At 42.5% G+C, this 12,253-nt stretch overlaps 1 protein-coding gene across 7 annotated transcripts in view; it reads left to right on the forward strand.

The window, feature by feature from the left end:
- The window catches only part of trpm4a (transient receptor potential cation channel, subfamily M, member 4a), a 62,572-nt gene extending 58,252 nt beyond the window's left edge, over positions 1 to 4,320 (forward strand). For all 7 annotated transcript variants that reach the window (XR_016485174.1, XR_016485175.1, XM_036937947.2 and 4 more), the window contains exon 27: positions 3,950 to 4,320. Coding sequence is in view for 5 of the 7 variants with exons in the window: in XM_036937947.2 (XP_036793842.2) it covers positions 3,950 to 3,978 (29 nt within the window). In the remaining 2 variants the exon portion in view is untranslated. The remainder of the gene's footprint in view (positions 1 to 3,949) is intronic.
- Positions 4,321 to 12,253: the final 7,933 nt, after the last annotated feature.

Consider the following 12,253-nt stretch of genomic DNA (forward strand, 5'->3'; position numbering starts at 1 on the left):
CCTACACACAATACCACATAATGTCAAAGTGGTATTGTGTTTTTAGACATTTTTACAAATTCATTAAAAATAAGAATTCAAACCCTTTGTTATGGCAAAGTCTAAATAAGTTCAGGAGTAAAAATGTGCATAACAAATCACATAAGTTCCATAGACTCACTCTTTTTGCAATAATAGTGTTTAACATGATTTTTGAATGACGACCTCATCTCTGTACCCCACACATCTGTAAGGTCCCTCAGTCGAGCAGTGAATTTCAAATACAGATTCAACCACAAAGACAAGGGAGGTTTTCCAATTCCTTGCAAAGAAGGGCACTAGTAACGTGAACGCTGGGAGTTGGGAAACAAGTACAGGGAGTGCAAATGTAATAATAAATAGAACAGTACAAAACAAGAAACACAAAAAGCACACAGACATGAAACAAAAACAGAGTCAATAACGCCTGAGGAAAGAATCAAAGGGAGTGACAGATATAGGGGAGGTAATCAGGAAGGTGATGAGTCCAGGTAAGTCTCATGAGGCACAGGTGTGCGTAATAATGAGTAAACTGGCAACAATAGCGCCAGAGTGGAGGACCCCCATCCCTGACGCGCGGCTCCAGCCGCAGGACGCCGACCAGAGGGATGGTCCTGAGGGTTCAGGAGCAGGTCAATCGCTTCTGCTGAGGCTCGGGAACCTGTAGAGCCAGCTGAGGCTCGGGAACCTGTAGAGCCAGCTGAGGCTCGGGATCCTGTCGAGCCAGCTGAGGCTCGGGATCCTGTCGAGCCAGCTGAGGCTCGGGATCCTGTCGAGCCAGCTGAGGCTCGGGAACCTGTCGAGCCAGCTGAGGCTCGGGAACCTGTCGAGCCAGCTGAGGCTCGGGAACCTGTCGAGCCAGCTGAGGCTCGGGAACCTGTCGAGCCAGCTGAGGCTCGGGAACCTGTCGAGCCAGCTGAGGCTCGGGAACCTGTCGAGCCAGCTGAGGCTCGGGAACCTGTCGAGCCAGCTGAGGCTCGGGAACCTGTCGAGCCAGCTGAGGCTCGGGAACCTGTCGAGCCAGCTGAGGCTCGGGAACCTGTCGAGCCAGCTGAGGCTCGGGAACCTGTCGAGCCAGCTGAGGCTCGGGAACCTGTCGAGCCAGCTGAGGCTCGGGAACCTGTCGAGCCAGCTGAGGCTCGGGAACCTGTCGAGCCAGCTGAGGCTCGGGAACCTGTCGAGCCAGCTGAGGCTCGGGAACCAGTCGAGCCAGCTGAGGCTCGGGAACCAGTCGAGGCATGGAAGCCCGACGAGCCAGGTGAGGCATCCCGGTTGCTTCGGGAGCTGCTCTTGGACCCCACGTCACCAGTAAAAAATTCCTGTTGCTTCCCTTTTGAGGCGTTATTCTGTAACGTGTACACTGGGAGTCAGGAAGCAAGTACAGGGAGTGCAAATGTAATAATAAGTAGCTGGCTTATCAGGATCCCATGCCTCAGCCGACACGTCGTTACGTGCACCTGCGCTTCATGAGACTCACCTGGACTCCATCACCTTCCTGATTTCCTCCTCTATATACAGTATGTCACTCCCTTTAGTTCTTTCCCCAGGCATTATTGATTATGTTCCTGTGTTATGTCTATACGCTACTCGTTTTTCTTGTTTTCGATCCATGTTTGCTTATTAATTCAATTCACTCCCTGTACTTGCGTCCCAATTTATTAGTGCACACGTTACAGCACCTATTGGTAGATGGGTAAAAAAAAGCAGACATTGAATATCTCTTTGAGCATTGTGAAGTTATTAGTTACACTTTGGATGGCGTCTCCTAACTCAGTTGCCAGAGAGGAAGGAAACTGCTCAGGGATTTCACCATGAGGCCAATGGTGACTTTAAAACAGCTACAAAGTTGACTGGCTGTGATGGGAGAAAACTGAGGATGGATCAACAACATTGTAGTTACTCCACAATACTAACCTAATTGACCGAGTAAAAAGAAGGAAGCCTACAGCCCGGGCGCAGTGCGCGCTAACCAAGGTTGCCAGGTGCACGGTGTTTCCTCCGACACATTGGTGCTTCCGGGTTGGATGCGCTGTGTTAAGGAGCAGTGCGGCTTGGTTGGGTTGTGTATCGGAGGACGCATGACTTTCAACCTTCGTCTCTCCCGAGCCCGTACGGGAGTTGTAGCGATGAGACAAGATAGTAGCTACTAACAATTGGATACCACGAAATCGGGGAGAAAAAAGGGGGTAAAATTAAATTTAAAAAATAATAAAAAAATGTCATGACTTTAGAAGCTTCTGATAGGCTAATTGACATCATTTGAATTGGAGGTGTCCCTGTGGATGTATTTCAAGGCCTACCTTCAAACTCAGTGCCTCTTTGCTTGACATCATGGGAAAATCTAAAGAAATCAGCCAAGACCTCAGAAAAATAATTATAGACCTCCGCAAGTGTGGTTCATCCTTGGGAGCAATTTCCAAATGCCTGAAGGTACCACATTCATCCTTACAAACAATAGTATGCAAGTATAAACACCATGGGACCACGCAGCCGTCAGCTCAGGAAGGAGACGCGTTCTGTCTCCTAGAGATGAACGTAATTTGGTGCGAGAAGTGCAAATCAATCCCAGAACAACAGCAAAGGAAGTTGTGAAGATGCTGGAGGAAACAGGTACAAAAGTATCTATATCCACAGTAAACGAGTCCTATATCGACATAACCTGAAAGGCCGCTCAGCAAGAAAGAAGCCACTGCTCCAAAACCGCCATTTAAAAAAACCCATACTACGGTTTGCAACTGCACATGGGGACAAAGATGGTAATTTTTTGAGAAATGTCCTCTGGTCTGATGAAATGAAAATATAACTGTTTCGCCATAATGACCATCGTTGTGTTTGGAGGAAAAAGGGGGAGCCAAAGAACACCATCCTAACCGTGAAGCACGGGGGTGGCAGCATCATGTTGTGGGAGTGCTTTGCTGCAGGAGGGACTGGTGCACTTCACAAAATAGATGACGTCATGAGGTAGGAAAATTATGTGGCTATATTTATTTTATTTTTTTTTTATTTTACCTTTATTTAACCAGGCAAGTCAGTTAAGAACAAATTCTTATTTTCAATGACGGCCTGGGAACAGTGGGTTAACTGCCTGTTCAGGGGCAGAACGACAGATTTGTACCTTGTCAGCTCGGGGGTTTTGAACTCGCAACCTTCCGGTTACTAGTCCAACACTCTAACCACTAGGCTACCCTGCCGCCCCATATTGAAGCAACATCTCAAGACATCAGGAAGTTAAAGCTTGGTCGCAAATGGGTCTTACAAATGGACAATGACACCAAGCATACTTCCAAAGTTGTGGCAAAATTGCTTTAGGACAACAAAGTCAAGGTATTGGAGTGGCCATCACAAAGCCCTGACCTCAATCCTATAGACAATTTGTGGGCAGAACTAAAAAAGTGTGCGCGAGCAAGGAGGCCTACAAACCTGACTCAGTTACATCAGCTCTGTCAGGAGGAATGGGCCAAAATTCACCCAACTTATTGTGGGAAGCTTGTAGAATGCTACCGAAATGTTTAGACTCAAGTTAAACAATTTAAAGGCAATGCTACCAAATACTAATTGAACGTATGTAATCTTCTGACCCACTGGGAATGTGATGAAAGAAATAAAAGCTGAAATAAATCATTCTCTCTACTAATTATTCTGACATTTCACATTCTTAAAATAAAGTGGTGATCCTAACTGACCTAAGACAGGGAATTTTTATTAGGAATAAATGTCAGGAATGGGGAAAAACTGAGTTTAAATGTATTTGGCTAAGGTGTATGTAAACTTCCGACTTCAATTATATGTTCTATTTCTATGTAAGGTCCTTCTACATCAGAGACGTTTCCAGTCTTTTAATATAACAATTTTCATATTAACTTTATTGATCCCAGTAAATGTTATTACTTGGTTTTATGTACTCCAGTTTCCGTTGTGTTTTCTCTTACAGATCTGACCCCTCTTTCTCCAACTAACTGACCCATGTCTGATGGAGAATAGGGTAATCTAGACACAGGTGCACACACGCCTGCAATCACTGTCACTCAGTGTCAAAGAATGTCAAGAAATGCCCAAGATGGACTCGATGCTCATTCATCAATCATTTCAATGTCGTTTTTAAACTTTGATCATTTCAACTGCTGCCATTTTGTATGTGTACCATTGTTACACTTTGTTGTTCCTTTGTTCAATAAATATTTTTCCTGTGGGTTATAGAATGGACAATCTGTTCCTAATGTAATATGTAGAGTCATTGTAAAGGTAAAATATTATAATTTGACATGACCAAGTACAAACACATTAAACTTTTTTTGTATGTTGCTTTTTGGTTATTTTCATTGAATGCTCAATTTGGTTGTCAGTAAACACAGCACTAATCTGTATTGCCAAAGATATCTAATTTTGTTTAATTGCTCCACAGAGCATTTCCCCAAGGATTAAGGCTTGTTTAGGTGGGTTTTTGAGGAGTTCCATCAGGCTTTCTTGTGTCTCCTTCAGCTATATTAACAGAGGGGCTAGTCTGTATTAAGGCGGGCATAGGGTTATCTGCAGTTATTGGTACTCTGTTTGTGGTCAACATTTGCGGACTCTTTGCCAAGGTCCCTGGCCAAACAGGTGAGAGCAGAACAGACTGAGCATACGTTAGACTTCCCCCAAGTCGCTGGACGCAGGAGCCAGGGGGAGAACTGGGCATACTGCTCTGGTGAAAGGCTCATTATAGCTTCCTGTGCTTGGATGAGGCCCCTGCTGCAAAAGTGGAGCCACCGCAGGTGGCTGGAGTGGCTGACAATTTAATAATGGCAGCCTGGGTGGACAGTTTTTCCGAACTCTGATGCATTTGCCCCTTTAGTTTGGTTAGCTTGGACTGGTATGAACACTATCTGCAAACAACGCACCATGGTTCGCTCAAAAAGGGTAGTCTGATTCAATTCGTACCATAGTGCGTTTCTCTGCAGGTGAGAATGCAGTCCAGACCAAACACAGGAAAATAACCAGTCTTGCACTATTATTGGTTGTTTGACTGCGAGCATTTGATGAAATTCAAGTAGCATCATAACTTAAGATCTCTGAAACATGTTCTGAGTAGCAGGGCATTTATGAGTGCATCCGATGCAGATTAGGGGAGATGGGGCTATACCGAGGATATAGGCTACTGGATACAGGCGATTCACGTCGCAGTTAATCGGCTATTGCGCGGTTTCCCCCGCATGTTGTTGGAAGACCAAAGTGAAACTAATATGAAGATTGGGACACAAGTGATGCATGATGATAATCATAAATGGATTTAACTCAGGGGCTGACAAAAATATATATAATAATCGGCCCTAGCATTTCACCACATTTCTAGGAGCAGCAGTTCCAGTATCTCAGAAACGGCGTCCTCCTGGGATTTTCACGCACAACAGTGTCTAGGGTTTACCGAGAAGGGTGCGACAAACAGAAAACATTAAGTCAGCGGCAGTCCTGTGGGCCAAAAAAAAGCTTGTTGGTGAGAGAGGTCGAAGGAGAATGGAAATAATTGTGCAACCTAACAGGAAGACCACAAGCAGGCAAATAATGGTGCAGTACAATAGTGTTGTGCAGAATTGCGTCTCGGAACACACAACTAGTCGGTCCTTGTCACGGATGGCCTATTGCAGAAGACCACGACCACACAGGGTTCCACTCCTATCAGCTACAAACAAGAAGAAGCGGAGGAGTGGAAAAACATTGCCTGGTCCGATGAATACTTGTGCCTTTTGCATCATGCTGATGGCAGAGTCAGGATTTGGTGTAAACTGCATGAGTCAATGGCCCCATCCTTCCTGGTGTCAACGGTACAGGCTGATGGTGGTGTATAATATAGAGCCAAAATGGCAGTACATGTATCAGTGTGTGTCCCTATGCCCACTACACATGGCATCACTGGGACCAGAAGACCAGGGGACTACACTGCCTGTGCTGGGCCAAGCAACTCCTTTCCCCTTAGGGTAACACTTTATTTTAAGGGTCCTTACTGGGGCTGTGGCGGTTATTACATTTTGTCAGCCGGTGATAGTCAAGCAAATAACTGCCGGTCTCACTGTAATTTACTGTTAATTAACATAAACACACTTAGCATCTCCTGGCTTCCACAAAAGCCTACAAGCCACTCATGCAGACCTTTAGAACATCTACATTTTAAAAAGTGTTAATAAATCCATTTAATATAGCCTACACCATCATGATAAATCCATTCTTTATTTTAGACCGATCTAAAAAAAAACATGATATGAAGAAAATGTAGTCTATTAGTCTAGAAGAACAGAATAGCATACTCTGAGTTGTCCTTATGGCTGTGGGCTACACTAGTTCATTTAGCAGACAGTGCACCCTAAAAAAACGTGATTGGGTCCTTCTCACAGGCATATCGGGTTCTTCTCACAGGCTACAAGTGAAGACCGACACATCGGGGGACAACTGCAAGCGTCCTTATCGAATTCCGAGGCACATATTGGAGATGTTTTTAAAAAACTGTCCACATTTACTTTTCATCAGCCAACAAGATGAGTAGGACCTAATGGACAACAAAAGCCCTAGCCTATATCAATCTACTATGCCCCATTGTACAAAAGGTGACCTATTCTATTGGTCAACATGTCTTTCTTTGTGAGAAATAAATATTCCAAACATAGTCTGGGACAGTTGTGGGATGCGATAGATCCCCATTTTTTTTTTTTTATGTTTAAAAGCAATGAGTCTGATGCAACAGATCAGAACGTTTAGCTTAAAATGTTGATAAACTATCAGGTAATTTTATTCACATAATAAGTGCAGCAATGCCCACATGGCAGTAGGCTAAAAGCACGAATGTTCCAAAATACAATCAATTAGGGGGAAAACACCATTCCCAAAAGTGACCGCCAATGCGATTTATGCATGTATTGCTTTATTATAATGGTGCATTTTTATTGTGAAAATGATCTTCCCTAAAACTTCAAACTCACGCGCCGCCTATGTATGCCAGTTAGGCTCTACACCGGTTGTAAAGCAGATGTATGTGCTTCATTTTAAGAAGTTATTTGGCCACTTTAGTTGTGATACAAACCTTGTCAAAACATGTGCGCTATACCACGCTAGGCTACATGAGGTGTGCGACTATGATTTGAAAAAGTCGCAAAAAAAAGCATGCACTGTTTCTTGCCTTATTGCATACAAGCTGGGCATCAATCACAAATTATAATATATGTGATAGGCTAATATTGTCACCCATCAGACAATTCTTGATTTAATCTTGCCTTTACATATACTAATGTATGTGTGAAATTTGTTTTGATTCAGAATGGACCATTATCATGCACCTGTCTTCAGACAGGGGGGGGGGGGGGGGGGATACATGTAATCTATGCACTTAAATAGCAAATGGCTTTTCCTGTGGTTCATTTTCATGCCAGCCAGGTAGGCTATACTCCTGTTGTAAAGAGAACCATTGTGCTTAATATTAGGAAAGTTGATAGATAAATAAATAAATATATATAGTAGGCCTAGCCTATAGAAAGCTTATGGAGCCTCCTCTTTTTAATAGAGGACATCACTATTTTCTCTCACAATTGCATAGCCTATAGAAATGTTGTGCAACTTAAGCTCATGGGCTCTCATTAAGTGTTTGATTAGATTTTTGATTACATTTGCATTGACGTCAAAGTGATTAGAGGCAGTTAGCAAGTTTGGTAGGCTACTAATGACTATTAGCAGCATCAGAACTTGGAGAAGCCTAGTTACCATGAGTAAACGGTCATGTGGAATTTGACTGTGGTCATGACTCATTAACGCCGGTGTGAAGGTAATACGTGAAGGTAAATCATTTATTAAGCATCCTTACTAAACCATTTATAAGGCATTTACAAACTGTTTGTTCACCATTTATTAATCATTACTCCCACATTTGTAAATGTTTGTAAACTAGTTGTTCACACATGTCTATACAGTGCATTCGGAAAGTATCCATACCCCTTTACTTTTTCCACATTTTGTTACGTTACTGCCTTGTTCTAAAATGTATTAAAATAATTGTTTTCCTCATCAATCTCCACGCAATACCCCCTTTTTTTTGCAAATGTATTAACAATAAAAAATGAATACCTTATTTACATAAGTATTCAGACCCTTTGCTATGAGACTCGAAATTGAGCTCAGGTGGATCCTGTTTCCATTGATCATCCTTGAGATGTTTCTACAACTTGATTGGAGTCCACCTGTGGTAAATTCAATTGTTTGGACATGATTTTGAAAGGCACACACCTGTCTATATAAGGTCCCACTGTTGACAGTGCATGTCAGAGCAGAAACAATGCCATGAGGTCGAAATAATTGTCCTCAGAGCTCCAAAACATGATTGTGTTGAGGCACAAATCTGAGGAAGGGTGCCAAAAAAATGTCTGCAGCATTGAAGGTCCCCAAGAACACAGTGGCCTCCGTCATTCTTAAATGGAAGAAGTTTGGAGCCATCCTGACAAACTGAGCAATTGGAGGAAAGGGCCTTGTTCAGGGACCAAGAACCAGATGGTCACTCTGACAGAGCTCCAGAGTTATTTTGTAGCGATAGGAAAACCTTCCAGAAGGACAACCATCTCTATAGCACTCCACCAATCAGGCCTTTATGGTAGAGTGGCCAGGCGGAAGCCACTCCTCAGTAAAAGGTACGACAGCCTGCTTGGAGTTTGCCAAAAGGCACCTAAAGGACTCTCAGACTATGAGAAACAAGATTCTCTGGTCTGATGAAACCAAGACTGAACTCTTTGGCCTGAATGCCAAGTGTCACGTCTGGAGGAAACCTGGCACCATCCCTACGGTGAAGCATGGTGGTGGCAGCATCATGCTGTGGGGATGTTTTTCAGCGGCAGGGACTGGGAGACTAGTGAGGATCGAGGGAAAGATGAACGGAGCAAAGTACAGAGAGATCCTTGATGAAAAGCTGCTCCAGAGCGCTCAGGACCTCAGACTGGGGTGAAGGTTCATCTTCCAACAGGACAACAACCCTAAGCACACAGCTAAGACAAAGCAGGAGTGGCTTTGGGACAAGTCTCTGAATGTCCTCGAGTGGCCCAGCCAGAGCCCAGATTTAAACCCGATCTAACATCTCTGGAGAGACCTGAAAATAGCTGTGCAGCGACGCTCCCCATCCAACCTGAGAGAGCTTGAGAGAATCTGCAGAGAAGAATGGGAGGAACTCCCCAAATAAAGGTGTGCAAAGCTTGTTGCGTCATACCCAAGAAGACTTGAGGCTGTAAGGTGCTTCAACAAAGTACAGAGTGAAGGGAATACTTACGTAAATGTGATATTTTCTGTTTTTGTTATACATTTGCAAACATTTCTAAGCACATACAGTGCCTTGCGAAAGTATTCGGCCCCCTTGAACTTTGCGACCTTTTGCCACATTTCAGGCTTCAAACATAAAGATATAAAACTGTATTTTTTTGTGAAGAATCAACAACAAGTGGGACACAATCATGAAGTGGAACGACATTTATTGGATATTTCAAACTTTTTGAACAAATCAAAAACTGAAAAATTGGGCGTGCAAAATTATTCAGCCCCCTTAAGTTAATACTTTGTAGCTCCACCTTTTGCTGCGATTACAGCTGTAAGTCGCTTGGGGTATGTCTCTATCAGTTTTGCACATGGAGAGACTGAAATTTTTTCCCATTCCTCCTTGCAAAACACCTCAAGCTCAGTGAGGTTGGATGGAGAGCATTTGTGAACAGCAGTTTTCAGTTCTTTCCACAGATTCTCGATTGGATTCAGGTCTGGACTTTGACTTGGCCATTCTAACACCTGGATATGTTTATTTTTGAACCATTCCATTGTAGATTTTGCTTTATGTTTTGGATCATTGTCTTGTTGGAAGACAAATCTCCGTCCCAGTCTCAGGTCTTTTGCAGACTCCATCAGGAGTCTTCCAGAAGTCTTCTTCCAGAATGGTCCTGTATTTGGCTCCATCCATCTTCCCATCAATTTTAACCATCTTCCCTGTCCCTGCTGAAGAAAAGCAGGCCCAAACCATGATGCTGCCACCACCATGTTTGACAGTGGGGATGGTGTGTTCATGGTGATGAGCTGTGTTGCTTTTACGCCAAACATAACGTTTTGCATTGTTGCCAAAAAGTTACATTTTGGTTTCATCTGACCAGAGCACCTTCTTCCACATGTTTGGTGTGTCTCCCAGGTGGCTTGTGGCAAACTTTAAACTACACTTTTTATGGATATCTTTAAGAAATGGCTTTCTTCTTGCCACTCTTCCATAAAGGCCAGATTTGTGCAATATACGACTGATTGTTGTCCAGGTGGATTGTATTTGTCATCATTCGTCATTTAGGTCAACATTGGATCATTCAGAGATCCTCACTGAACTTCTGGAGAGAGTTTGCTGCACTGAAAGTAAAGGGGCTGAATAATTTTGCACGCCCAATTTTTCAGTTTTTGAATTGTTAAAAAAGTTTGAAATATCCAATAAATGTCGTTCCACTTCATTATTGTGTCCCACTTGTTGTTGATTCTTCACAAAAAAATACAGTTTTATATCTTTATTTTTGAAGCCTGAAATGTGGCAAAAGGTCGCAAAGTTCAAGGGGGCCGAATACTTTCGCAAGGCACTGTATATTTGCTTTGTCATTATAGGGTATTGTGTGTAGATGAATGAGGGGAAAAAACGATTTAATCAATTTTAGAATAAGGCTGTAAAGTAACAATACATTCCGAATGCACTGTATATTTCCTTAAACATCCTACGTTGTGTGCTTGTTCTTTTACCAGGTAGATCAGGAAAGTCTACCAATGCCATGCCCATCTTTTTGTGAGAAATTACACTGGTCACTCAAAACATTTATTTAGTATTTATACAATATAAATAGCTGTAAAAAGACTTTACTAATGATTAGTAAATGGTTAATTGATGTGGGTGCAATGATTTATAAATGGTGACCACACATTTATAGATGCCTTATAAATGGTTTATTTCGGACCTTTAAAATAAAGTGTTCTCCTGATTTCTTCTCTTGAATTACATGTACCTAATATTTAAATACTCCAAAGTGGGCCGGGGAGAACATTTGAAATACACCAATTTGAAATATCTAGTTAGGCTGTTATAAGGTATTATATGCGCCAATGGTCATCTATAAGGCATTTATTCAGTGATTTTTCTCATTTGTCTAATATGTGTTTATTCATTCCCAACTACTTTAACACTTTGAGTAACACGTTAAGGGTCCGTAATAAACCATTTACCGATAAAAACGAGTTTCTTAATGTTTGGGCTGCCAGACTTCCAGTTCCTTAATGTTTTGGCTGTATCTTTCTCTCTTCCTCTCCTTTCTTCTATTTAATGTATTTAATCTAATATACAACCTTCTGTGTTTGTCAAAGAGCGATGTCGGGACTAGTTTATGTGGATGCGGATAGATTTCCAGCGTTGTGTGCTTCGTCTATGTGTACATTTCTGCCAAGTTGTGACAGGCCTTTCAACAAATGAAATAAACGGGAGATAGGTGGGACATTCCAGCTTTCAGTGCTTTAACTATGTAATGTAATCCGACACCAGAGTCACTTGCTTCTCCAGCTCATAAACTCACTTGCTGGGCTGAAGAGACAAATTCAGAAGCGAATAAACTGATTAAACAATTAAAATACACAGACAGTCCACGAATGGATCTTTATTGTATTGCATTTACGTTTAAAAGCACTCTATACATGTGTAGAAGATGGCCATTGCCTTACTCATGTGCTATAAAAGCCAATCGAACGACTCGTTAGGCTATATTGCAAGTAGACTAGTGTCCAAATGTTGCTCCGAATCCACCTTCCATAATTAGCCTACTATTGTAGGTATGAAATTTCATACAATATACAGGAAAAAATATTAGGCCTAACTGTGTCAGTGTGCGTGACTGTCTTTCTGTTTTTTTCCTACCTCGACTACACCAGAGCAAATGATCTGTACATTTCTCCCAGACACAACACTCGGACCAGTAAAAAAGTCTTAATTTCCCACATTTAGCAGTGACGGCCTCAAGAGCTCTTCTTTGTTTTTTTCTAACTTTTTCGGCACCACCCTTCCGTTTTTCTGTTTTGACTTTCAAGAGTCAGAGCGGATCTCACTCTCTTTGATGATAAGCGTTTGAGTTTGAATGAGAATTTGCGCCACGATTGAACAATAACACCACAAACAAAGTTAAACATCCTAGGGCAGAGGTTTCATTCGTTCGCGATTGGTGGTCCAAAGATGGGGAAACACAGA

The sequence above is a fragment of the Oncorhynchus mykiss genome, chromosome 12 (assembly GCF_057628025.1).
Source record: "Oncorhynchus mykiss isolate SJ-2025 chromosome 12, ASM5762802v1, whole genome shotgun sequence".
Lineage (NCBI taxonomy): Eukaryota > Metazoa > Chordata > Actinopteri > Salmoniformes > Salmonidae > Oncorhynchus > Oncorhynchus mykiss.